The sequence below is a fragment of the Rhineura floridana genome, chromosome 2 (assembly GCF_030035675.1).
Source record: "Rhineura floridana isolate rRhiFlo1 chromosome 2, rRhiFlo1.hap2, whole genome shotgun sequence".
NCBI lineage: Eukaryota > Metazoa > Chordata > Lepidosauria > Squamata > Rhineuridae > Rhineura > Rhineura floridana.
In genome coordinates, this window is record NC_084481.1 from 227940411 (window position 1) to 227968336 (window position 27926).

The 27926-nt window shown below is 44.6% G+C and overlaps 3 protein-coding genes across 7 annotated transcripts in view; 2 read left to right on the top strand and 1 right to left on the bottom strand.

Moving 5' to 3' along the window:
* LOC133377777 (coiled-coil domain-containing protein 175-like) overlaps nt 1-448 on the top strand; it is a 54108-nt gene extending 53660 nt beyond the window's left edge. For both annotated transcript variants that reach the window (XM_061612438.1, XM_061612440.1), the window contains exon 20: nt 320-448. In XM_061612438.1, the coding sequence (XP_061468422.1) occupies nt 320-325 (6 nt within the window). In that variant the 3' untranslated portion in view covers nt 326-448. The remainder of the gene's footprint in view (nt 1-319) is intronic.
* On the bottom strand, nt 353-15824 carry JKAMP (JNK1/MAPK8 associated membrane protein). Of its 3 annotated transcripts, none has more exons than XM_061612441.1 (7): nt 15716-15824; nt 14218-14306; nt 13832-13986; nt 12215-12421; nt 9375-9556; nt 7917-7993; nt 353-1000 (listed from the first exon to the last, which is right to left on the bottom strand). In XM_061612441.1, exons 1-7 carry the CDS (start codon nt 15738-15740, stop codon nt 782-784), a joined length of 954 nt encoding a protein of 317 aa, XP_061468425.1. In that variant the 5' UTR covers nt 15741-15824; the 3' UTR covers nt 353-781. The 3 variants fall into 3 exon arrangements, with proteins under 3 accessions (XP_061468425.1, XP_061468426.1, XP_061468427.1); XM_061612442.1 differs by having other exon boundaries at nt 14218-14300; nt 15716-15785; XM_061612443.1 differs by lacking the exon at nt 15716-15824 and adding an exon at nt 15514-15597.
* A 687-nt stretch (nt 15825-16511) lies between these two features.
* Nucleotides 16512-26770, top strand: L3HYPDH (trans-L-3-hydroxyproline dehydratase). Of its 2 annotated transcripts, none has more exons than XR_009760793.1 (5): nt 16512-17170; nt 18221-18390; nt 20353-20475; nt 21619-25491; nt 26035-26770. XR_009760793.1 is itself a non-coding variant. In XM_061612445.1 (5 exons), exons 1-5 carry the CDS (start codon nt 16636-16638, stop codon nt 22355-22357), a joined length of 1092 nt encoding a protein of 363 aa, XP_061468429.1. In that variant the 5' UTR covers nt 16514-16635; the 3' UTR covers nt 22358-26770. The 2 variants fall into 2 exon arrangements, 1 of the variants encoding a protein (XP_061468429.1); XM_061612445.1 differs by having other exon boundaries at nt 16514-17170; nt 21619-21756; nt 22232-26770.
* Nucleotides 26771-27926: the final 1156 nt, after the last annotated feature.

Consider the following 27926-nt stretch of genomic DNA (forward strand, 5'->3'; position numbering starts at 1 on the left):
AGGTTGTCTTAATGCAGAATTTGAATTACCTCTCCACATAATTTTAAATAGTAATTTGTTCATTTAGACACATTACTATCTTATCATTGAGGTAAAGTGCAATGGCTGTTTACATAGACCATAAGAGAACTCACATCAGAGGTTTGGTGACAGGCAGAGCATTTATTACGAGATGTTCTGTGGTGATGTTCTGTGGTCACCACCATGCCGATGGCTCCTTGAAAGGGCATGGCCCATCACAAATGTTTGCTATACATATCTGATTGACATGAACTGGAGGTTCTCCTAACCAACTTGTTCTCCCAAACCTCTTATCTAGAAATGAAGAGACCACAAGAACTCAGGACTGCAGTCAGAATACTGAACTTTATTCTACTACGTATCTTTCTTCAGAGATGTGATAAAATACTGCATTCAGAAATAAATAAAGTTACACTGTTTCCAGGAACACTGTACAAAATGTCTCATGTTCACACATCATGGACAAATATAAACATATTTACAGAGGACAGGGTTGGACCTTCACCATTAAAATGAGTGGGGCCTTTAGCTCCTCTGGCTGATAAAACAGTTTTAAGGCATTACATGCACAGGGTGGCCATAAATTGCTTAGAAGGATAGAATCTAGCGGTGCAGGAACAAAGTCTTGATCCTAGGGAGACAAGAAACTTTACCTGAAGATGGCCCATAAAGAAATGACAACTTCCTCTAAGAGGAGAAGCACAGGTGAATCCACGAATCTCCAGGCAGCTTCCATCTACGCATTACACATCAGTTATGGTTAATGTCCATTTGCTCCATCGGCGAGTATCTGGGAAGGTTCTGTGTACTTTGCAGTAAGCAAGTAAAAGAGAGCAGGTGCAGGCACCAAAGCCAGCAGGGGCAAGTCCTGGTAAACGTTGTTCAGCTTGGAAATGGAGATGATTCCATAGGCGTGCAGCAACCAGTGGCTAAACAGGACAATGAGTCTTTTCTTCCTGACAAGGAGATCCTTGAAAGTCTTGTAAAACAGGAGACAAGATGTTGCCATTAGTTTTTACATTTATACTGCATCGTTAATGCATAGTTTTTAGAAAGAGACAGAATGAAATCAAGCTGCTTTTGAAGCATCCTGTCTTTCTGCCTCTTCTTCGAAAAAAATGTCTGAACTAAGCTAGTCTCTCTCCATGGCGTATGGGGGAGCTGTTCTCTACTTGTTTGGAGTTCCAAGGAAGGGACCGCCAACCCACAGTTGGAAAAGCAGGAGAGGATTTGTGGACTAATTGGGTTACTCTGCTTTATTCTTTCTGGAGGAGGGAAAGCAAGCAGATACGTTCCCCCATATGAACTTATCCTCTTTAAAAGTAGCAGTTGCTGCTATCCTTTTAAAAGAAGCCATTAACCAGTTGCTCCAGTTGCAGGTGCCTTTGCCAAGGCCTTCTCCATAGTGGCACCCTGCTTGTGGAATGGCCTCTCTTCCAGTGCCAACCTTGTTTTCATTCTCAAGCTTTTAGTGATTGTTAATTATTATTATCTTTGTTTATACCCCGCCCTTTTTCCAAACTGGAACTCAAGGCGGCTTCCAGATAAAAATAAGTACATATCATTAAGAACCTCTAAAAATATAAAACATATATAAAATCAGCATTAAAACAGGATTAAACTATTAAGATGTTAAAACCAATTAGATATACTCTTAAAATACTGCAACCCAGTTTAGGAGCATACAAGTAAAACAATAACATACAGCATCCTCTTCAGTCACTACCCTTAAAACCTTCAGTTCCAAAGGCCTGCCGGAAGAAAAAAGTCTTTAGCTGTCGGCGGAAAGACTGCACAGAGGAGGCCATTCTTGCCTCCCTAGGGAGGGAGTTCCAGAGTCTAGGGGCAGCCACTGAAAAGGCCCTATCTCGTGTCCCCACCAGTCGCACTTGTGAAGGTGTTGAGATCGTGAGAAGGGTCTCTCCTGAAGATCTCAGGGCCCGGGCAGGTTCATATAGGGAGATACGGTCTGACAAATAGCCTGGACCTAAGCCGTAATCTCACTGCTTAATTTGAAATGACCGCTGCTTGCGATTTAAGATTTGTTGTTTTATTGTTCATCCACTCCTGCTTTGCAGCTGGATTTATTGTTTTAATGATAGGTGAAACCCCACCCTAAAATCCTTGGTTAGAGAACAGATTGGCTGGATGAAGCTTCTGCTCCTACTCTGGCTGCCATGTGCCCAGCTGGGTTTTCGTATGCACAGCTGCCGAGAGTCGGGGAGGGGGAGTGGCGGTTATTTATCGAAGGTCCTTGGTTCTCACCAGACCCCCACTCTATGAGACCAAGGTGGCAGATTGCATGTACTGGAGGTTGGGACCAAAGGGCAGTCTAGGGATTCTGCTTGTGTACCGTCCACCCCGCTGCACGACAGAATCCCTGGCTGAGGTGCTGGGGGTGGTCTTGGATGTACGGGTGCAGTCCCCAAACCTTCTGGTATTGGGGGACTTCAACGTGCATTCAGAGGCCAATCTCACTGGAGCACCTCGGGACTTCTTGGAAACCATGGCTTCCTGGGAGCTGCACCTTATTTCAATGGGCCCCACCCATGTAGCCGGTCATGCACTCGACCTTGTGTTTGTCTCGGGAGAGGAGGGGAGTGGTCTGAAAATTGGGGATACATCCATCACCCCCTTGTCATGGTCAGATCACTACCTGGTAAGGATGGATCTTTCACTGCCGCAAACCCTCTGTGGGGGTGGAGGACCCATTAAGATGGTCCGCCCCAGGCGTTTGATGGAGCCTGATGGATTCCTGAATGCGCTTGGGGATACTTTGGAGCAAGCACACAGCCACTCGGCTGAAGCCCTGGTGGAGGGCTGGAATGCCGTGATCACCGGGGCATTAAACCGAGTGGCTCCAAAACGCCCTCTCCCCCTGAATAGAACTCAGACGGCGCCGTGGTTTACCCCACGGTTACGTATTCTGTGGCGGGAGGTGAGACGGCTAGAGCGCCAGTGGCGGAAGTCTCGCTCTGAGGACAATCGAACACTGGTTAGAGTTGCTGCTGCAGCCTGTCATGTGGCAATAAGGGCAACAAAAAAGGATTTTTATGCTGCCTCTATTGCATCTGCTGAGTGCTGTCCCAGGAGACTATTCCAAGTGGTCCAGAGCCTGGTCGGTCCAGTTGCTCCGGAACTGATGGAACATGATAAGGTCTCCTGTGACGAGTTTGCTAAACACTTTGCGGATAAAATCGATCGTATCAAAAGCGATATTCCGTACACTGTGGATACAGAGAGTGAGCCAGAGGTGAACAGTGTTGCTTCGGTGGCGTGGGATCGGTTCCAGCTTCTTCCTTCTGATGAAGTGGACAAGGTGCTCTCAACTCTAAGGCCGACCACCTGCTTACTGGGTCCTTGCCCTTCGTGGCTCATTATGAGCTGCAAAGATCAACTGGGAGAGAGGATCAAGCTGATGGTAAATGCATCGCTTGAAGAGGGAATAATGCCATCAGTGCTCAAGGAAGCGATAATAAAACCAATCTTAAAAAAGCCCTCCTTGAACCCTCAAGATTTGAACAACTTCTGCCCAGTCTCAAATGTGCCATTCTTAGGCAAGGCAGTTGAGCGGGTGGTGGCTAAACAGTTGCAAGCACACTTGGAAGAAGCGGATTATCTGGATCCATTTCAGTCGGGCTTCAGACCGGGACATGGGACTGAAACAGCCTTGGTCGCCTTGGTAGATGATATGAGAAGGGCGTGGGATAGAGGCGAAGGCACCTTCCTTGTCCTCCTCGATCTCTCAGCGGCTTTTGATACCGTTGACCATGCTATCCTCTTGGACCACCTGCAGAGGTTAGGTATTGGGGGCACTGTATTGCAGTGGTTCCATTCCTTCCTCTCTGGGAGATACCAAAGAGTAGCACTGGAGGAGGAGGTTTCAGATCCCTGGCCCCTCACTTGTGGGGTGCCACAGGGTTCTATCCTTTCTCCAATGCTCTTTAACATCTATATAAAGCCGCTGGGAGAAATCATCAGGAGATTTGGGCTGCAATGTCATCAGTATGCGGATGACATGCAGCTCTATCTCTCATTTAAATCTTCACCAAGGTTGGCTGTGGAAACCCTATTCAAGTGTCTGGAGTCAGTGAGTGGCTGGATGGGAAGGAATAAGCTGAAGCTGAATCCTGACAAAACCGAGGTGCTGTTTGTGGGAGACAAGGGAAGGTTGGGAGATATAGACCTGGTGCTTAACGGGGTACGATTGCCCTTGAAAGACCAGGTCCGTAGCCTGGGGGTCATTCTTGACTCCCAGCTGTCTATGGAGGCTCAGGTTTCAGCTGTAAGCTGGGCAGCTCTGTATCAACTCCATCTGATACGGAGGCTACGCCCCTACCTTCCCAATCATCTGCTCCCACCGGTGGTACATGCCCTGATCACCACTCGCCTAGACTACTGTAATGTGCTCTATGTGGGGTTACCCTTGAAAATGGTTCGGAAGTTACAATTGGTACAGAATGCAGCAGCGCGTCTGATTGCAGGCAGCCACCGTAGAGATCACATCACTCCTGTGTTGAAGGAGTTGATTGGTTACCGGTTGTGTACCGAACCCAATTCAAGGTGTTGGTTTTAACCTTTAAAACCCTATACGGTTGTGGCCCAGCCTATCTGAAGGAGTGCCTCCAGCATCGACAGGGATGCCGCTCAACAAGATCAACCTCAGAGGGCCTTCTCTGGATCCCACCAGTCAAAACAGCTAGGCTGGTGAGGACTCGAGAGAGGGCCTTCTCAATAGTGGCCCCCGCACTTTGGAACTCTCTCCCTAGTGACCTACGCCATGCCCCGTCTATAATGAGCTTCCGCAGGACCCTGAAGACTTGGCTTTTTAGGCGGGAGTTTGAGATGGGCTAGTTTTCTACTGTTTTTAAATTTTAATTGTTTTATATACTGTTTTATCTTGTATGTTGCCCAGAGTGGCTGGACAACCAGCCAGATGGGCGACTAACAAATTTAATAATAAATAAATAAATTATACATCATTTAAATAAAGTAGGTCAGATCAGCTATTGCTAGAGCAAAACGACCAACAGAATTCTACTACTAGAATTCTTTGAGAGTGTCAACAAGCATATAGATAGAGGTGATCCAGTGGACATAGTGTACTTAGACTTTCAAAAAGCATTTGAAAAGGTACCTCACCAAAGATTTCTGAGGAAGCTTAGCAGTCATGGAATAAGAGGAGAGGTCCTCTTGTGGATAAGGAATTGGTTAAGAAGCAGAAAGCAGAGAGTAGGAATAAATGGACAGTTCTCCCAATGGAGGGCTGTAGAAAGTGGAGTCCCTCAAGGATCAGTATTGGGACCTGTACTTTTCAACTTGTTCATAAATGACCTAGAATTAGGAGTGAGCAGTGAAGTGGCCAAGTTTGCTGACGACACTAAATTGTTCAGGGTTGTTAAAACAAAAAGGGATTGCGAAGAGCTCCAAAAAGACCTCTCCAAACTGAGTGAATGGGTGGAAATATGGCAAATGCAATTCAATATAAACAAGTGTAAAATTATGCATATTGGAGCAAAAAATCTGAATTTCACATATATGCTCATGGGGTCTGAAATGGCGGTGACCGACCAGGAGAGAGACCTCGGGGTTGTAGTGGACAGCACGATGAAAATGTCGACCCAGTGTGCGGCAGCTGAGAAAAAGGCAAATTCCATGCTAGGGATAATTAGGAAAGGTATTGAAAATAAAACAGCCGATATCATAATGCCGTTGTATAAATCTATGGTGCGGCCACATTTGGAATACTGTGTACAGTTCTGGTCGCCTCATCTCAAAAAGGATATTCTAGAGTTGGAAAAGGTTCAGAAGAGGGCAACCAGAATGATCAAGGGGATGGAGCGACTCCCTTACGAGGAAAGGTTGCAGCATTTGGGGCTTTTTAGTTTAGAGAAAAGGCGGGTCAGAGGAGACATGATAGAAGTGTATAAAATTATGCATGGCATTGAGAAAGTGGATAGAGAAAAGTTCTTCTCCCTCTCTCATAATACTAGAACTCGTGGACATTCAAAGAAGCTGAATGTTGGAAGATTTAGGACAGACAAAAGGAAGTACTTCTTTACTCAGCGCACAGTTAAACTATGGAATTTGCTCCCACAAGATGCAGTAATGGCCACCAGCTTGGACGGCTTTAAAAGAAGATTAGACCAATTCATGGAGGACAGGGCTATCAATGGCTATTAGCCGTGATGGCTGTGCTGTGCCACCCTAGACAGAGGCAGCATGCTTCTGAAAACCAGTTGCCGGAAGCCTCAGGAGGGGCGAGTGTTCTTGCACTCGGGTCCTGCTTGCGGGCTTCCCCCAGGCATCTGGTTGGCCACTGTGAGAACAGGATGCTGGACTAGATGGGCCACTGGCCTGATCCAGCAGGCTCTTCTTATGTTCTTACGTTCTTAACAGTTTCGTTTAAAAGCCAGTCAAAACTACTGGAGAGGAAGGATCTATGTGCAATAGCTGCCGCTGCTTCTCCTCCTCCCACTCAAGGGAGTGTATGGGACAGTAACCCGCTGGTCCCCAAAGGCCCTCCTGCCACCTCAACTCTTCAGAATGCTGACTGGAGCCCCCAGAAATCTAAGTAAGCAGAGGATAACTACCTCTCTGGAGCAGAAAGGACCATGTGAATAAAGGCAAAGACTTCTCCTGCCTCAAACACTAGTGGGCCAACAGGCTCCATTCTACACATAATATATAATTTTGAAGATTAAAAATGGTTACAAATGGTTAAAAAGCATCATAACCGTGCCTACTGTGTGGCGATGAGGGCAGCAAAGAAGGCCCACTTCTCTGCCTCCATTGCACCCTCAAGTAGCCATCCAGTGGAGCTTTTCCATATTGTCAGGGGTCTGTTGACATCAACTCCAGGAAATGGAGTTTTAGACCCTTCGGAGGCCCACTGTGAATTGTTTGCAAGGCACTTTGAGGGTAAAGTTGCTCGCCTCTGTAGCAGTCTTGATGCCCCATCCACATCTACTGTAGTCCCCAATGAGGTGTCCAGTGCAACGTCTGCTGCAACTTCTTGGGAATGGTTTCAGTTGATGTGGCCTGATGACATAGGCAAGGTGCTTGTGATGATGCGGCCAGCGACGTGTCCTCCCGACCCTTGCCCTACTGGGCTTATTAAAGCTTGCCAAGGGTGTTTGACCAAGTGGATCCAGGGTGTGGTCAACACATCATTGCGGGAAGGAGTGGTTCCAGCCGCCCTGAAAGAGGCGGTGATCTGACCGCTCCTGAAAAAGCACACCCTGGACCCATTGGTCTGCAACAATAACTGACCGGTTACAAATACCCCCTTCTTAGGGAAGGTGATTGAGAGGGTTGTGACACAGCAATTGCAAGTACTCTTGTATGAAACAGATTATCTTGACCCATCCCAGTCTGGGTTCAGGCCCGGTTATGGGACTGAATTAGCCTTGGTCACCCTCATGGGTGACCTTTATTGGGAAAAGGATGGGGAGTGCGACCCTGTTACTCTTACTTGATCTCTCAGTGGCTTTTGATACCATTAGCCATGGTATCCTGGGCGAGCTTGGTGAGATGGGTATTGGAGGCACTGTTTTAGAGTGCTTCCGATCCTATCTCCAAGGTCATTTTCAGAGAATAGCATTGGGTGATTGTCTTTTGGCCCCCTGGCAGTTGTGCTATGGGGTGCCGCAGGGTACCATCTTGTCCCCCATGCTGTTTAACATCAATATGAAGCCCTTGGGAGTGGTCATCAGGAGATTTGGGGTGAGGCCACTGTGGAAAAAATAAAATTCCTCTGTGGAATAGCTCAAAGATTTGGTTTGCTTCTCGGTGACAATTTCCTTCGTTTTACATTTTTCTTTTTATCCCTGCAGTTGTAGGTCACTCTAAAAAACAAAGGTAAACATTTTTTTTAAAGGTAGTGTTTTACTTACTTCTACTTCGGAAGCTGACAGATACACAACCAGGGTGACGAGTGATAACACTATGATGATGTAAGGGAAAGCATAATCTGGAAGAAAACAGTTGTATGTTACATTTACACACCAACACCACCTTACCATGCCCATCGTGCAGAGGCTGCACATTCCATAACGAGTATTAAACCTTGTACATGTCTATGCAGACGTAAGTCCCACTGAGTCCAACCAGACTATTCCCAGGGAAGTAGGGTTACAACTATAATTCCAGATCCTTGCAGTAACCAAAATAGAGAGTGGTATAGCAGCGCTCAACTTGCAGGGTGAAATGGTCCTTAGGCAGTGGGTGCACTCGGACAAATCAAACCCTGGCTCAACAAGCCAGGATATGCAAGGGCTGTCTGCACTCACATGCAACCTCTTTGCTGTTGCTTCCCTCCTGCCTTTTGCACAAGCGAGGAAACAAACCAGGAAGCTGCACCTAACCATAGCTTCCTGTTACATGCAGACTAGGAATTTTGAGTAACGACTTCCAAACAAACCAGATTCAGTTTAAAGTTGACTTCCAAATGTGGCTTGTTTGGGAGCCATTAACCATAGTTCCTGGCCCGCCTCTAACAAGAAGCTAAGGTTAGGTGTAGCTTCTTGGTTTTTTTCACCACTTCTGCAAAGGGAGGAATAAACTGACAACAAAGGGGTTAGATGTGGGTGCACAGGGTTTATGCATATATTGGCCTGTTAAGGTAGGATCCAAACATCGGAACACAGCAATATGTTGCCCACAAGTTATGCTGATATAGCTCCTAGCTTTGGGTTTAATATAAGGCAGGGGCCCATGGAGATAACTCCCAGACCCTACATTTAAAGGGTTCCCCATGTTTGTTGGTTCACAGGAGGCGGCTGTCTGGAATAGGAAAACACTTGCTGGAAACTGGACTTTTCACACCTACGTAGGATATGATACATCTCAAGGATGCAATTTCTTTATTACTGCTACCTATTAACCTACAACATTTGAAGCCTGCCTTTTTGAAAACCAAAGACACTGCTTTGTTAAAACTTTTAAAAGAATCTGCCAGTTATTAAGCACTTAAGGATCTTAATCCAATATCCAGTCAATGTGTTTGATATTTTGTGCCTTTGCTCAAGTCTGCCTGCTTATGACTGAGAATACTACCTGAATTTCCACATCGCTTCCTAAAATATTTAAGGTTGCAATCCAAATCACCCTTGCCTGGGAGTAAGTCCCATTGAACCCAATGGAGCATATTCAGAGTAGACTTGGATTCCAGCCTAACTCTTTTTTAAAAAGTTACCTGTTTTCTCCTCAACAGTATGTTAGTGTCCTAATATGAGTTTTAAGACTTGCATTGGGGAGTATCCTCTCCTTCCCCACACCACCACATTGTACGTTACATGCCCCATGGCAGGCTGAATGGTTTTCTTACAGGCTGGAACATAAAGAAAACTTACAGAGCAAGCCACCGCCAACCGCCTGAAGCACAGTTAGGATTGGGAAGAAGTAGAGAGCTGCATAAATGCTCTTAAACCGATCAGACTTCCCTAGCCCACAAGCAATCTTCTTTACCAAAAGGGGCCGGAGCATCATCATCAACACCAAACAGAAGGCGTAGTATATAAATACAATGGTGTAGCTGAAAGAGAGCATTACTGATGTAAGAGCACAGTAGCCAAACATTCCCAAGACCAAGAGCTGCACATCATATGGTGGCATGACAATACATGAATGCCACAAATTGTGCTCCTACCACAACTCTGCAAAGTCCTTGCTTTGATGCTTCTTGCTAACATCAACACTGTCTCCTCCTTTCTTACCCCACCTCACACACCCAGGCCTTACAATCTCTGGAGAGCTCGTACCATAAGTCATCACATCTGCTCTATTGCCACGTCCTCCTGTTTCCTTGACTCCAGCATGGGAAAGGGGCAGGGGGGAATCTCTATTGAACCTCCATGCAAAATAGCTTCTTTACCTATTCCCAATTCATTTTCTTCAACCGCTTGGGAGATAACACTCAAGGCATGAGGGGCAAAGAATTCATCACCCCTCTATTATTAAGGGCCAGTTCAGACAGTTCTTGGCCCCTGTATGGATCATCCCCAGGACTGCGCAGGGCTGCTGATGGGCTTGTGGTCTGGCTGGACCACATGGAGGAGGTGGCAGTTATTTAAACCGTGGGTATTTACATGCAGCAGCCACAGTTCGCACAGTCACAACAGGTCTACTGCTATAAGGTTTGTAAGCCCTAAAAAAAAAAAATCAAAGATTTCAACTAATTAATAATGCACTTTTACCAGCAAAATTTTGTTTTTATCCAAAACCCTTTTTATAACTAATTTAGACCTTTTTTAAAAAAATCCAAAGTAAAAAAATTAGAATGAAGCAGAGATTAAAAATATATCAAATAAATGAAACAAATGCAAAACACAGAAGCATTAAAACCACAGCGAACATAAAAAAACTAGGAAAACAGTAAGAAATTCCAAAGAAGATCAATTTTCCCATCTCAGAAAATGCATGCATAGCATTTTTCCTTTAGTACTATTGTTTCATTCACATGCGAATGTAAGCTATTGAATATTTGATCAAAACAATTAATTGGCTATGAGGTGTGCCCAGATCCCCTAAGCTGCTGCCCAGCCACAGGAGGGCTGTACATTAGAAAGGGCAAATTGCTCCAATGGGCATAAATATATTTGATGTACGGAAGTATCATCAAATACTCAAGAACAGAAGTGGCACATTCCCAACAAAAAATCCTCCTCCTGGAAAAAATGGAAAACTTCTGCGTTCAAAACAAGTCAGGACTTTGGGTCTAAATAACCCTTGTTTTCCAGGTGCTTTTTGCTGTTTCTTCATAAACTGTTGTGTTGTAGCTCCTAACACTGTTGTTCATCCAGCCTTTGGTAACCTGGTGATGTTCAGATGTTTTCCCATCAGCACCAGCCAGCTCTTTTAATCCAGCTGTTTGAAGGGCCACAGTTCAGTGGCAGAGCGTCTGCCTTGCATGCAGAAGGTCCCAGGTTCAGTCCACGGAATTTCCAGGGAAGGATGAGAATGTCCTGTCTAAATCCGTGGAGAGTCAGTGTCAATAATACTGAGCTAGATGGATTAATGGTCTGACTCAGTATAAGGCAGATTTCTGTGCAATTCAAAATATTGGGAGGGCACCAGGTTGGCAAAAGATGGTGTAGTGCCACTGTAAAGTGACAGCAGTTTCCTTCAGCATGACTCTGCTAGGCGTTCTCTTCTGTGGCACCTTGTGGGCTTTTTGGCCCACTTAGCCAAGAGATTAGCATAAGATGTATTGCCACATATCACTTATAGGAAGAGAAGGACTTTGGATGTTTTCTGGGAAACAGGCTCAGCTTTGCCCCCATCACATATCACACAGACATCACACAATAGCTACAGACCGGGTTCATACATCACAGTAAGTATGGCTTACTGGGATCGTGCACACATTTTGCTCCCAGAGGAGCTTGTACCCACTTTGCTCTTTCTTCATCCTTTTAGCTCAGCATGGCATGGCAGCTAAGTCAAGAACCAACTCTGGCTACACACTGTGGTTACAGAGGAAAGAGCTTAACCACGTTCCTGGATTTGGATGAGATACTGAGCCACGGCTTCCCGAACTGTGGTCCATGAGCTTCGTTCAGGTGGCCTATGCATTTGTAGTTGAAGACAGCACAACCGTTGCATTAACTATTTATACTGATTTTTAATTTTATTTGTATTGCATTTCTTAAATTGTATTAAAACTGGTTCCATGGAATTCAAACTAATACAATAAAATGCAAAACAGAGGAGATAAAAGAAGCATCATACAGCATGTAGCACAGAGCATTACAATTGCTACAACAGGCAGAAAACCATTAAGTGGTCTGCCAAGACCCTCAGCAATTTTCAAGCTATTCATGGGGGGGAATGTTTGGAACCAGACCTTGGCTGAGCTGCAGCACTAAAGCTAAAAGGATCAGAGAGGAGCTCTTCCCCAGGAGCCAGCATGTTCACGTTAAGCCATGGTTTGACTTAGTGTTGAGTGCAAACATGCCCACGGCGATTAAAAGCACTACTACTCTCAAAGCCGCAACAATGGGAATGAGCCCCACTGAACTCAATCGGGCTGACTTCTAAATAAGCATCCATATGATGAACTGCAGCATAGGATCAAGGTACCAAGAACACCTGTTTTGAGAGCAGTCATTAACAGGTGGGCATTTTACAAAACAGTGAAAATTTCACAACATAGTACAGCGACAACAGGCAAGGCGGCAGGAGTCATACTCACAGAGGATAGACTGCTTCGTGGGTACAGTGAATTGTGGTAACGTAATCGGGACTGGGGTTGTAAAGCATGGTGTACCAGTCAGAAAGCATCACCACCTTGCATGAACGGATATGCAGAGAGCCCATGGGGTCGCTCACAAGCAGAGTAATGACGGCTGCTGAGCTGCACTCGATTAAAGCAGTGATGTGCTGGAATAGCGCACTGGAGCTACAGGGAGGGAAAAGAAGTACTCAAAAGAAGTCCTGAAAAAGAGGAAAACTGACTGCTGCCCAAGCTTATTTCAGTGGCTTCCAGGGGGCATTTTAGAGCCTTCAGGACAGCACAGCCGCCACCACCCCAGGTGCAGCAGGTACGGTGCAATCATATTGATCTTTGGGTGGGAGGTTCACCCTGCCTCCCAGACTGGCCCTGCCTAGTAGCTGCAAAGTAGGGTTTTTGATGAGCTTAAAGAAGCAAGGGATGATGTTGATGGTGTTTAAATTTATTATCCGCCTTTCACCAAAAGGTCCCAAGGGGGGTCACAACAATATAAAATACAATTTTATATTAGTCTTCTGAGGGAGCATACTGTTAGGGAGGATTCTGGGGCTCCACTCCACCCACCACCCTCACTCCCAGATCTCAGCAGTCATTGGTCCAACTAGTGGTTGTTGGGGTTTTTTTGGTAAAATTGAGTAAAGACCCTGATATGGGGAACAAGCATCAGAGCATCTCCTGCTCCAGATCCCAAGCGAAGAAGAAGTCTCATGAAGGGGAGAGGCTTCCATCTCCCCTCCCAGTTGAGCCCTGCCTGGTATCACTTGTATGTAAGCTGCTGCAACACCAAGTTTCACTTTAGCAGCGTGCTCATTTTGTAGGAAGAAAGGCACCGTTTCAGGCAGGACCTCAGTTTGGTTACAACTGATCCCAAAGCCTGAAGAATGGAGCATTCCTGAGAAGGGACGCCCTTCCTCTCCTACCACAGTTTCTTGTGCTTGGCTTCCCCTCCTCCTCCCCCCATACAGAGCAGGAAAGCAGTAGGCGCTGAAGTGAAAAAAAGGATGGCAGACATCTGCTATCCTGCTGCATATTTGCTTCACCTCCTTGCTTTCAGGCCTTTGTAGTTGTTATGTGCCTTCAAGTCGACTATGACTTATGGCGACTCTATGAATCAGTGACCTCCAACAGCATCTGTCATGAACCACCCTGTTCAGATCTTGTAAGGTCAGGTCTGTGGCTTCCTTTATGGAATCAATCCATCTCTTGTTTGGCCTTCCTCTTTTTCTACTCCCTTGTTTTTCCCAGCATTATTGAGTATCTAAAATGCTTTCAGGCCTGGGAGTGAGTAAAAAGTGGCTGCTCGGTCTCTTGGCTACACTGACTGGCATTCCGCAACAACCATCAACGGCATCTGGGAGCAACTAGAGCCCACAGATGCCAAGAGACAGCAGTGATAGTGCTGTAAGTTCTCTGGGGTCTCTCCTTTTCCCCCTTGCCCTTTTAAAAAAGAAACATCAGATAGTTGCTCCATCCTGCATTTCCCTAGTGCCTCCAAGAGGTAGATAAGGGTACACTGAGCTTTAAGAAGTTACATTCAGCTGCTTATCTGAAAGGAAACAGGGCATAAGAAACGTTTACCTCTTTTTGCCTGAATACCATTCAATGAAGAACCAATGCAAGATCAGAGGAAGCATTGCCATAAAGCCAAGGTAAAGCCAATCGTAGCGTTCTGGAGATCCCATACACGGCCGACAGATTTTGTGGGCATCTGTTCTTTGCCCCCTTGGACACACCTGCAGAGAGTAATTGCATCTCATTTTATAAAATATTATATTAAGGCTTTGCATTAAAAAAATGCTTGAGAAAGGGATGCAAATGAACAGGCCTATATTTGAAGGACAAGCAGTTTTGGTGAGCCCAAGATATGTTCAGGCCATCTTTTTACCCCAGCCAAATCCAATAATGGTTGGATACCAATAGCAAAAAACTTACCCTGGATCAGATTTCTACAATCCTCTACTTACCCCACAATCACCGAGAGTCTCAGTCCCATTTATAAATGCCACTGCTCTTCCACAATAAAGTCCAAGGCAATCTGGCTGAATATCTACAACTTATACAAAAGACAGAAAGGCCAAAAGAGTGGCGACTTTTTGTAAGTCAGTACAGTTTGCACACAATAAGTTCAAATACCTTGTCTTCCTAGCTTTAAGTTAACTTTTGTTCCTAGTCACACAACGGAGAACCGCATAAACAGATGCACAACAGCATCCATGCAAAAAGTATTCTGACTTCAGAGAGCCCAAAGGAAGGGCATGGTTAGAAGTGGCTGTTATCTGAAACAGGGAATTGATCTGACATTATTGGGTGTCTAGTTGTAGAGAGGGGGAGAGAGGTCAGGACTGCAGGACTGTACATATTATTTACAGCCTTTATACCCTGCTCTCTAGCCAGAAAGGCTATCACAGCAGCTTACAAAAATCAGTACTCAAGGCTGGTCCCTGCTCTCAGGCTCACAATCTGAAAAGGCATGACATACGAGGAAAAAAGGAATGGGAAAGAGCAGGGAAGAGCAAGCTCTTAAAATTACAGCCGATGATGCTAGTGCCTGTTGGCCTTGATAAAGATCAGCCCCTCCCTTGAAACACTGTTCCCCCCAGCCTGGATCAAAGAGCAGAGCAGGTCACAAGGACCAGGCCAGGAGAACAGAGCAGCTCCTGACACACAGTTCTTCCTCCAAACAGCTGACTCAATGGAAATCAGAATCCTTGAAGGAGGGCACATGATGGAGTTACCCTCCATCCTTGCAGACATCACAACAAGCGCACAGTGGGCCGAACACCTACTTGCTGGTCCCACCATTGCCCTCTATAAGCTTTCAGCCTAATTTGTGAAAGAGTCTATGTACAAAGTGTCAGCATGCGGGCTCTTCCACAAGTTATGCCACACATGCACAGAGGGCAGGGGATACAGCACCAGCAGGCAAGACCCAACTCCTTTCTCTACATATAACCCTGCACACCATGTGCCATGGTGGTAAACCTAAATTAACTTGCAAATAGGTCTTGCTTTCTATACATTTGGGCTCTGCAGACCAACGGTATTTCTTGTGTTCCACCACTTTTGGGCCTCATGACTGATTATTTCTACTGCAGAAGCCTCTCAATACCAGGATTAGGTTCCAGCAGCCCTCCAGATGTTGCTAAACCACAACTCCCATGCTCCATAGCAATTGGCCATGCTAGCCGGTGCTGATGGGAGGTGGAGTACAACAACAAGTGAAGGGCCACAGGTTCCCCACCAATAAGCTATAGCTATACCTCTCTGCCCACTGAGGATAACACTTCCCCCTCGAATGGAAAGCTTAAAAACCAAAATAAAATAAAATACCACAATAAAAATAGCTTTTAGTATATTATTCTACTACAAGACTATCTGCTTGTATCTAAGAAAACGGCCAATTGCCCAACAGGCAGAAATAGCACCAATCACCGAGATCAATAAAAACTCAGCTAAACTCACCCATGTTGCTATTGACCAAAAACATCCGGGATCTTGACAGCAAGCAGGTATCGACAGCTGCCGCTTTAACGTCACTTCCTCTTGGGGCCCTTCAGCCCTCGTTGATTGGTCTTTCCACTTCACATGGGCGTGGAGGTCACTTTTGCGCTCTCCTATTGGTGCTCTGCCTTCTGGTAGGGAGCGTGGCTTTGACTAAGTTCCTCTTTCCTATTGGAGAAGGGGCGAGGGCTTCTCGGGGATGCTCTTGGAGGTCACTGTTTCATAGGGTCGCCATAAGTAGTAATCGACTTGAAGGCACATAACAACAACAAATCGTAAAAATAATTAGGGTGACACACAATGTGAACTTCCGGGAAAGTAACTATTGGACTGCCATGCTTCTCTTTCGGACGCATGTTGTCGCTGCTCACTCCCATGACACCTCTATGGGTGAAAAGACTGTCTACTTTGCACCGGACGTCAAGAGTGCTTTGAGGTCTGGATTGGCTCCTTGTCCAGTAGATGGGAGGCTCTAGATCCTTGTTAAATTTTGGATTTTAATTGTAAGTCGTTTAGGGAGCCAAGCTGGGATGCAAACCAAGATATATACTCATTTAATTAAATTAATTAAATAGCCGTCCCTCCCTGCATCAGAAGAATGGAAAATGAATTTGAACTTAACCCGGAAGTGTTAGCAAAGTGTTCGTGTGACTTCGTTTGCTCTCTATGTTGACGCTGCCTACCTTTTTTTTCACGTCTTTATTTATTTATTTTAAAAGGCTTTCACTGGCCAGTCCTGACCATAGAAGGCCAGCGGCTTGGCCAACCTCCGTCAGCGGGAGAGCTTCCCCCGCCCTAGCAACTCCCCTCCAGCCAATGACCGGCCTCGGGGCGTCGGTGGGTGGGGCCTGGCCCGAGAAGCCCGTTAGAATCCAACGGCCATGGCCTCGAGCCCCGAGACCGGGCCGAGCGGCGACTGGCTGCCCCCGCGGGCTCCGGGCGGCCCGGCCATCCGCACGGTGGAGATGCACGCGGGCGGGGAGCCGCTTCGGGTGGTGGTGCCGGGCGGGCTGGGCCCGCTGGAGCCGCCGCCGGGGCTGCCCCTCCTGGCCCGCCGCCGCCGCCTGCTGGCCTCGCCGGAGCTGGACGCCGTGAGGCGGCTGCTGATGCACGAGCCCCGCGGGCACCGCGACATGTACGGGGCGGTGCTGGTGCCCAGCGACCTGCCCGAGGCCGCCTTTGGAGTCCTCTTCGTCCACAACGAGGGCGGCAGCGCCATGTGCGGCCACGCCGTCCTCTGCCTGGCCCGCTTCGCCCTCGACTACGGCCTCTGCCGCCCGCCGCCCTCGTCCGGAGAGGCCGCCCTCACCATCCACTGCCCCTGCGGGCCTGTCGCCGCCTTCGCCCTCTGGGACGGGACGCGCAGCGGCAGCCGCGTCCGCTTCCACAGCGTGCCCGCCTTCGCCGCCGCCACCGGTAGAGTAAAGTCGAGCCGAGTCTGGATGCATGCATATACATATATATATGTAGACATGGTTAGAAATAGAGTAGAGCAACCTTTGCCAGCCTGGTGGAACCCCCACACATTAATGTTTGGTAGAGCCCCCTTTTGCTGCAATGACAGCTTTAAGTCTTTTGGAGTAAGTACGTACCAGGTTTGCACACGTTGTCAGAAGGATTTTGGCCCATTCTTCTTGGCAGATTCACTCCAGGTCGTTCAGGTTGGTTGGACATTGCTTGTGGACCGCAATTTTCAAAGAGTGCCACAGATTCTCAGTGAGATTGAATATTTATGCAAGCAACATGTTTTAGTTTTCTATGTTTCATACCAACATTTCCCCAACATAAACCAATGTCACCTTACAATAATTGATTTTGGGTTTCAGTGTTTTAAAATAAAATGTCATACAGAACAAAATTACAATGTACCATTTGTAATTCAGTAATATGAGACCATTGGTCAGGGGTCTGATTACTTTTGGAAGGCACTATATTCAATGCATGCCCAATGAAAACAGCATGCTCTGTGGTTATGCAATGTTGAGTATCAGTTGGAGATGGGAATGGAATGAAATTGACTTTGCTAGAGAAGAGAGTGGCTGGCTAGAACCCTGAACAGGAGCAGTCCTGTCAGGAGATCATACATTGCAACATTTTGTTGTAGGCCCTACTTGTTTCTAATAATAGCTGTCAAGTTGCTGCATTTCCTGATATGCTTCAAGCAACCAAAAAGAATAATCAGTTGATGGTGCCAGTCGCTATTGGGCCACCCAAAAAAGAACCACATACTAAGTTTTTTCCAGGATGGGAAAATGTTCTGGTGGCAGGTGCTCAATTAAGTGCTCTTAGTCTTTAGTCCCCAGATTGCTTTGTAACATTCTTAATTGATGTTAATGTTACCATAATGGGTAGATAAGCAGATTACAGAGGAAAAGCAGATGTGAATTCTTTGCAGGGGCAACATGTCCAGTAACATGATGTTTTTTCCCCTCCCTCCATCCCCCGGTCCTTTTGCTTGATTATTAGATGTAACAGTTGATGTTCCTGGCTATGGAAAAGTAGTTGTGGATATTGGATATGGTGGCACTTTCTATGCGTTTGTCAGTGCTGATCGATTGGGGTTTGATCTTTCCTCTTCAAGGATTAGGGATCTAGTAGATGCCGCATCTGCAGTAACTGAAGCAGTAAAGGCTCAGGTACCATCAGATTTCTCCATAATTTAGCCAAATTATTTTTACATTTACAAATAAATCTACAAGTTATCTGTCTTTAAATTACTAATCTGCTTGTCCATACATTACCTATGTTGACACATAGGAAGGTGCCTTATACCAAATTAGACCATTGGTCCGTTTAGCTCAGTATTGTCTACACTGACTGGTAGCAGCTCTCCAGGGGTTCAGACGGGACATTTCAAGCCCTACCTGGCGATGCCAGCAATTGAACCTGGGACCTTCTGAATGCAAAGGAGATGCTCTACCCCTGAGCTACAGCCCTTCCCAATGATAATTATTTGTGATGTAAAACAAACGAAGACCAACTTTATAAAGCCTCCCTGCCACTTCACTGGGAAGCAATTCTTACTGGGCATAGATGACCAAGTTGCTGTTTACAAATCTGATAGCAGGCTACATAATGCTGTGCGTGAGGTTTCTCACTTGCAATGAAGTGAAATCTTCATGCATGGATTGTTAAGAAATGTCAAAGACCTGTTTTTTGTGTGTGTGTGGGCAGCTATTTCCCCCCTCTAATCATGTCAATATAAGATAAAATTATTTTTAGAGAGAAATCATGATTGAACAGCTTTGTCCTAGAAACAGGTTTATGCAGTCTTTGTCCGCTCTTGAGTGTCAAGTGATTTGCTATTCATATTGTGAGATTTTTGGGGCAGGTGAGAGCGGGAACTAAGGTGCTAAATGCAAGGGAGAAGGTAGGGGAGATCCCAGAAAAGTCTCCAGCAGAAACTGAACTGTGATAGCTTCAACTATAATTTCATGGCAGCTGTTGTCTCCTGATTGAGGGGTTGCTGGAAACAAGTACAGCAGCCTTCTGGCATCTGTACTAACTTGGCTTCAAGGCATAAGATAAGGACCTAGGCCAGAGGACAGCAACATGGTGCCCTTCAGATGTTACAATCGTAATCGTCCCTAACCATTGACTGCACTCTCTATGGCTGATTGGAGTTGTAGTCCACAACATCTCAAGGGTATAAAGTTGGCTACCCTTAACCCTAGATGATATTTAATTGCATAGTGCCAGTACTGCAAAGAGACTGCCAATTCCCTGTCCTGAGTTACATGTTCTCTTAATAATACCAGATGTGCACATAGTTTGTGGTGTATTTATTCTTCTTCTTATTTTTCTCTGTTTGTAGTTTATAAGTTTAATAGGCCACTTTTTATGTCCCTTTAAACTATGTTCTTTTTTGTAGTCTCTGTGAGAGAAATCCATGCCTCCATAGAGCAGCATTTCCAGAACATAGAAACAGCAATACATTATTCCTGTTGAATAGACTCTTTTAGCTGCTGCCTCAATAGCATCATAGGGAATTCACCCTAGATAATTTCAGTAATTTTTTTTTTACATTTTGATTGTACTCTGTGTTGACTATTAGCATTTGTTTATCTTACTCTTTAGGTTTTTTTTTCTTTTAAAGTATATCCGTTTCATCTTTTGTCTGTAGCGTAACATACAGCACAGTATTGGCCCTTGAAGAGGTTGAGCGTCTTCCCAGGAAAGGTGTTGATCTTAGACAAGATTTTTTTTTAGTTTTGCCTCAAGTGCAGTCCATCAAAAGTCACTGTGATACCTGGCTATCAAGAAAAGCACTCCAGTCTCACATATGGGAAACAGGTTTAATGGAAAGCTCAAAGCATACATCTAAATAAGGAATGCTAGACAAAGCACTTGGCTGATTAAATACTTCTCACCTGTGCTCAGCAAGGAATCTATAAGTCTTAAAAAGACATTACACCATAGTCACTAATGTAAATTAGTTGGTTCTTCATATTGAGTGGAGAAAAAAGGGTCCTAATTTTACATTTCAGACTGGTTGTAACTGTACAGATCTAAAAGAGGATGTGGATATAGTATAGTTATTTCCTTGCACTTCTCTGATTGCATTTTAGTAAATGTTTTAAAATGTTTTGTCCTTCTAGTTCAAAGTTCACCATCCTGTCATTGAAGACACAGCTTTCATTTATGGGACTATTCTGACAGATGGAAAAGATGCATTTAGCGATGAGCCAACAAGTAACATATGCGTGTTTGCAGATGAACAGGTAGGAAATCATATGCAAGAAAAGTTCCACCTTCTCCCTTCATCACAAGGATTCTGAAATTGTGGGTTGTATTCAACGTAGCACTAAGTAAATCCTTGTGCAAGCAACTTCTGTTTGTGTAACGGGACTTCCCCTCCCTCTCCTTCTGCATGTCACTTAAATTTGTTCTGGGTTTCCCCCCCAACTCTCCAGAGAAGATTTTGGGCCGGCACAATGCGCACACAGGGAAGGGGGGGAAGTCCCATTGCACAAACAGAAGTCGTTCTGTTTGTGCAAGGATTTAGGCTACATGCACACTAATTCCTTAAAAAGCAGTGAGACCGTTTTGTCTGGGTACAGTTTGAAACGAATCTGTACCCAGCTGTATGTATCTTTATTGTTTGGTTGGAATACACCCAGCTCCACTGCTGATGTAGGACCTTTTAGGACTGCCCACAGCAAAGTGTTTCCATTGGACACACCTGAGAGTTGCAACAGGTTAATTGATCAAACAACTTTGAGGTCAGTGTGAAGGTGGCTTGACATCCAATCTCAAAAATCCCAGAGTTTGGCATAAAAGGGGGTGGGATTTGTGTGGAGCCCGGAGGCATTCTGTGGAATGGAAATGAATGAAGATGCCAGGCAGCTGGAGTATGAGCCAGGCTGTGCTTCACAGTGCTTTTGGCTGCCCTGTTAAAAAAAAAATCTCAGTGGTGCAAAAACCGGGGCTGGGGAGTCATTTAGCTGCCCTGGGCTGCCGGGCCCTGGATTTGGACCCCAGTGTTGAGCCCTAGCAGCACCACTGCATTTTCTAGACAGTAGTTTAAGGTTGGAGGCACATGCAGCCCCTTTCCTTCTTTAGTCTTGAAGGCGGCACATAGACTCTCGAAAAGAAAAAGAAAGTAAAAGAAGAGGGCATTAATTACAATATGTGTTTTGTTAGTTCTGCCCGTTTTCCATTGGCATGGTCAAAATGGATGGCACTGTCAAGAGTGCATAAAACAAATATCCAAAGGCACATTCACCTTTCTGTCCTCTTCCTAGCATGTATATTTGGACAAACCCAATGGTGAAAGTGGGCAGACAGAATACAAGTAAGAGAGCTCATCTGCATTTCTGAATGATGCAGCTAAAAACATGGGAGATCTTATCTTTCTGTACTAGGTTGACCGAAGTCCTACTGGATCAGGTGTGACGGCTCGCATTGCCTTACAATACCATAAAGGACTCATTCAGCTGAATCAAATGAGGACCTTCAGAAACAGTTCAACTGGTTCCCTGTTCACTGGAAAAGCAGTACAGGCAAGCTCCAACTGTTTATTTTTTGTCATTTAGAAAAAATGTCTGATGCAAATGAGGGACTGGCAGCTTTTCTATACCATGGATGTTGCTTGGTAAGCTGGCAACTCAAATACTTAAACATCCACAAGTGAACAAGATCACGTCAATTTTTGATCAAAGGCTCCTGGCAAGCCAAGAAAAAATGTGATCTTATCTCTTTTTGTTAGATCATGGTGTCATCACATTAATTTTGAAGAAAGGATTAGTGGCTTTCACTCCTTGATGTAAATTGTCTCACTTTTGCTTATAATACAATACGGTATATAAGCCTTATGTACTGGCTTGATATTCAGCTCTTTTCTCTTTAGTTCTAACCTTCGCTTTCAGTCTGGGTGTATACATCATCTGTTTGGCTGCTGCCTACGAAAGCTTATGCCATAAGTAAAGCAATAATGTCTTTTTCCTGGTTGATCTGAAACATTTTCCTTTGAAACAGGAAACTAAATGTGGTGACCATGATGCTGTTATTGTAGAAGTCTCAGGAGAATCCTTTTATACTGGAACATCAACCTTCACTCTTGAGGAGGAGGACCCACTGAAATACGGTTTCTTTCTCAAATAACTGTGCTTCTGTGTACTGCTTCGAATAATCCTGATCATTTTGATACCTGTTTTGTTTTAAATTTGGGTATCGCCCTCTGTCACTTCTTGGTAATTAAGACTTGCATTCAGTTTCACCAAAGGGATTCTGTAATCCTTGTTCTGTATAAAAAGTAATAGGAGCTATGGTTGCATTGTGACTAGACTAGACTATACTGTGAGCCACAAAGTCTCTGGTTCAGTTTTCAGCTGCCACAAACTCACTTGATGGTCTTAGGCAGGTTCTGCTAACGTTTAGCCACCTCACCTGCAATATGTATGGACTGCCTTCAAGTCGATTCCGACTTATGGCGACCCTATGAACAGGGTTTTCTTGGTAAGCAGTATTCAGAGGGGGTTTACCATTGCCTCCCTCTGAGGCTGAGAGGCAGTGACAGGCCCAAGGTCACCCAGTGAGCTTCATGGCTGTGTGGGGATTCAAACCCTGGTCTCCCAGGTTGTAGTCCAACACCTTAACCACTATACCACCTGCAATAGGGAGATGATAATACTGACAAGCTTTACAGGGTTATTCTAAAGATTATTGAAATACATATATGAATACTTGTTGATGTTACTAGCGACAGGCTTGTCCAGTTTGATCAACAGAGAAGGGATGGAGATTTCATCCCCCTTCTTCAGTCCCACATGCCCACTCTCCATATCTGCCCCAAATCTAGAATGACAGAAAGCTCTTCACTTATGTGGGAGATAACAAAGGAGTACTCTGGGGGATGCTGAAAGTGTAGTTGCCCAGTAGCCCCAGCCTTTGGGATGAAAGCTTGGGTATATCTGTATAACCTCACAAATTTATCTAGCTAGCTTTGCACCTTCTTGCCCAAATATTCCAGTATGTGTGAAGCACATACATGATACAGAATTATCTTGAACTCAGAAAAAAATAATACTTGCCTCAAAAACTTCCTTGTGGACTCAGGTAGGGCATTGTCATGGTTCAGTGGCTTGGATCCACAGCACTTTTTTGTCTTGGATCCCAGGCAAAGGGTCACCTTGTTTTCCGAAGCCTCTGATGTTTTTTCCAATTACTACAAGGGGAAAATCAACACATGCCTGAGCTTTATTCATTTTTTGATAGAATTGGGTGACATTCACAAGCGTAGCAGCTCATTCTGAGTGGATATATAGTCTGCCAAATTTCAGACAAATTGGTGCTTTTTGTGCTAGACACTTTTAAATTTTAAATTTATGCTCTTCCCAGTGGTGATGTGGGGAGCTTTCATGAACATGGCAGACAGTGTGGAGATCCCTCTAGATAAGTTCCTTGCAAAATTTCAGAAGGTTAGGGAGAGGGATTAGGGAGTTACAATTTTAAAAAAAGTATTTGAGGCTATATATGATTATGATGATGTGCTCAATTTGCACCAAAGTCACAAAGTGACATTTTGAAGTTTTCACAGGATGGACTTGCTCAGGGCCTTAGACCCAACACTATGATAAGGCAAGTGCTGACCCTTGTGTCTCCTGATGGTGTTGGGCTGCCCTACCCGGGGGTCTCGTCTTCATGTCCATCACTTTGTGAGAGGGGCCGACCTAACCTCTTTACCCTGGCCTGGATCAGGGGCTGACCTGCTAACCTCTTTACCCTGGTCCTGGCGCATCTCTTTACCCTGGCCTTTTGACACCTGAGGTGTATATTTTTAGGGTCCACCCTATTTTGTAATGTTAGGTTTTTAATTGTTTTTAATGGTGTATTTTAAAATAGTTGTAACCTGCCCTGGGACCTTGAGTGAAGGGTGGGTAATAAATGGTGATGATGATGAAAATAATAGGCAGTCATTTCTACTCATAAGGTTTCAGAGCAGACAGGCAGCCTTCTCAGTGAAGGGTCATCTCTTTGTATCCCTCTTCTCTGCTTGGCATTTTCAGTTTATAGAGAACTTGGGTGAGTTTAAAAAAATGTTTCTAACTACTAAAACAAAAAATCTTAGAAGTCCTCCAAAGCTGTTCTGAAGTTAGCCCGTTTTGCCTTGGATCCAAGCTGCCTCAGATTCCAGGTGGTTTGAATTCCTCTGAGGAGGGAATTCTCAAATCTGGCTCATGCCTGGCCTGAGGGGAATGCACAGCCCTACTGAACAAGACTGTGAAATAGCCTACAGGGGGCCACTTGCATGTTTACCGTGCTGCAGAATTTGTATATGACACTTGTTAAGCATTCTTCTTGGAAATTAATGTGTTTATACTATATTCACTACATCCGCTTTTTGTTTATTCTTTAGTGAAAAATTATAGTGCAGATACAAACATGTAAAGTCAGCTGTAACTTTTCCCTCTTTTGTGTGAAGGTCCTGGGATGTCCTCTCCCTGGGAGGCACGCCTGGCATCATCAAGATCTGTTTTTAGGTGCCATCCCAGGATTTGGGACCTTAATTTTGTGCCTATCTTTTAGTGGGGTAGGGTTAAGTTGGATCTACTCTTTTATATATATTATTGGTGCATTTTAGGTTGATTTATTTTTGTTTTTAATGTTTGTCGCTGTGAGTTCACCTTTCTGGGAAAAGGCGACTAATAAAAATAATAATAATAGGAACATGATTAAAGAATATCCTAAAAGTAATGTCTTGTAATAAACCCTGCCAGTACATAAATCTCTAGAATCATGATTCTCAAAAGAGGGACAAAATATGACTTTAGCACAAGCTTTGTTAAAAGTCTTTAACCTGGTGCTTCTAAAACATTATGTTATCATCAACCTATGATACTTTCCTTATTATTATTTTAACATTTGATTTTATGGGTATTTTTAACTAATATTTTACATTATGTATACTACTTAAAGCTTTTTACTGACCAAGCGGTATATAGATCTTGTCAAGTAAAATTTAAAAATTAGTATGTCACGATAGTATGCTTTTTATCTGTTGCAAACTAGAGTTGTCGTGAGGAAGTGATTTAGGTTGTGCCCATGGCTGGAGACAGATAATAGTTTGTTTTGGAAATGGTATGATGCAGCCATTCTTACTCAGTGTGAGGACATTTTCACTTTTTGTCCTGCTTTGTTTGGTTAAAAACATTTTTCCAGGTGACGGCAAATTTTGTATTTCGTTGGACTGGGGGGTCCTTGAGTAAAATCAAAGAACAGAGGTTTGCAGCAAAAAGGTAGGCCTTTATTGGATGACAGGCATATGCTTGGTCAGTTTCCCTCCTAGTGAGTAGAGAACTGCCATTTGGCACTGGTTGCCTGGGGTTTTTATACATTTCAGGACAAAGACTTTAGCATCTACCAGTCAGGAGTTAATACATCAGAATGACATAGGCATGACAGTATTACACAGGCATTTGCACAGGTATTACATAGACACTGTACTTTCTGCATATGTTATGGTGAATTTGGCAGTGTTCAGTGCTTCACATAAAAGTACATTTTCACCATGAGCTGAGTACTCCAGCTAATGAGCTAAGCATTTTAGCTATTCTGCAATTCTTTCTACGTCTTAGAGATACTGAGATGTTCAGCACAGTGTTCTGTGTTATCTATTAGAGTTGAAGCTGTGCCAAACAAACAGCACAGGGGGGAAAAGACAGCTCTAAAGAGAAAAGGATTCTGGCTGGATACTAAACTTTAAAATATTATAAACCTTTATAGCTTTATAAAATAATGTTTTTGCTTATTGTTTGTGTATAATAATTTCCCCATCACAGGTTTCTCTGAATACCCCAGAAACCTGTTGAAGAAGGAACAGCTGCAATGTGTCTCTCTATCACTGCACTGTGACATACCTCATATAAAGGTTACATCTTCCCAAGAGTGGGCTGAGGCATCTCACAATCACCTGGCAATCAGTGAGCTGTTTGCTTGAATTATTCAGAACATTTTTTGGGACTTTAGGCTTGAAAAAAATTCTTCGTACAAAAGTACAGGAACATTTATATTGATCTCAGAGCCCTGTTTCCATTAATGCCAAACATGCTTCAGCTTCACATCCCTCATAATGTCTGTCATCTGTGTTTCTGAGATGTGCCATTGTAAGTAAAAGGGGGGAGGGTTGCTATTTGGGCTAGAGCAGGAGTGGGAAGCTGTGGCCTTCCAGGTGTTGCTGAACTACAACTCTCATCTTCCCTGATCATTGGCCACACTGGCTAGGACTGATGGGAATTGGAATCCAACATCTGGAGGGCCACAGGTTCCCCAGCTTTGGGCTAGAGCAGCCTTTCCCAACTAGTGGGCCACCAGATGTTGTTGGACCACAACTCCCATCAGCCTCAGCCAGCATTGCCAATGGTCAGGAAAGATGGGAATTGTGGTCCAACAGCATCTGGTGGCCCACTAGTTGGGAAAGGCTGGGCTAGAGGATACAACACTGAACACCTTTGTGCTAAAATGATTGGTATACTGCAGTATCTACAGTGGTACAATAAAGTGGAAATTTGTATTACAGCACTTCTCTCATTCTTTTTTGATTTGGATTTTGTTTAGTAATCCTATGCCAAAGATTCATAACGGTAAGTGGCGGTAAAACAGCTTTCAGATATTCAGTGAATCTATACATCCCATTGAGTTAGTCTACCACTCAAAGAACATCGGTAGAGCAGTCCTAAGTATTGGAAGCTGGTGGAATTTATGCCAGCTTAAGTTAAGTCTACATAAGTTACCCCATTCTGTTACAGCAGCAGCCTGAGCCTGGCAGAGGGAAAACAAGCCTTTAAAATACTGAGTTACCCCATGCTTTTCTCCATGGTCTTCAGTGTCACATGACTGAGCTGAAAGAAATTTGGAATAAGTCTTGCTCCCAAAATGCCCCTTTTGGGGGACTTACATTGATGTAAATTCCACGGGCTTAAGTTCCACTGACTGAGCCCCAGCTGAACAACATAGCCCCAGTTCAGCCGCAATGAGGGAGTTACACCAGTGTAGCGCTGGCTCAGCCCAAGATCTGCCTGTTCCATACTCTCTCATCCTAGTGGATCTTGGGTTTGAATTGCACTATGTAAAGATTTGTCCAAATGAAGATACTGTACCAGTCTGTATACTAATTTAAAAAACATTTAAAACGGTTGAGGGTATTTTACATGTAAATAAACGTAGATTTGGGCTGTGAGGGGAACAATTAAACTATAGCGCAGGAGTAGCCAACATGGAATTAAACTCTCATCGGCTCCAGCCAAGCATAGCTAGTGGTCTCTCTTCCTGGTTCCGTTCCTGCAGTCCTGCCTTGAGAGTGTTGTTGCGTGTGTCGGAGCTCAGATCGCCATTCGCCCCCCTTACTAGATTCAAGCCTCTTTTTACAAAGACTTTTTCTCTCTCACCCTCCCTGCACAGGAGGAGTCTGGGTATCTGGTGATTTTGTGTGTGTGTGCGCATGCATATTCTTGCTGACCCTGAGAAAACTCAGGGTACTTTCTAATACTTTTGAACAATAGGATTGTTCTCCTAGACGTGAGGGAAGTCTGCCAGAGAAGAAGATAACATTTATTCAGTAGCTCTTAGTTAATTTTGTGTCTCAACAGCATGGCCTTGAGCTGTCCCTTTTTCACAGTACCTCAGGATTATTATTATTATTATTATTATTATTATTATTTATACCCTGCCATTT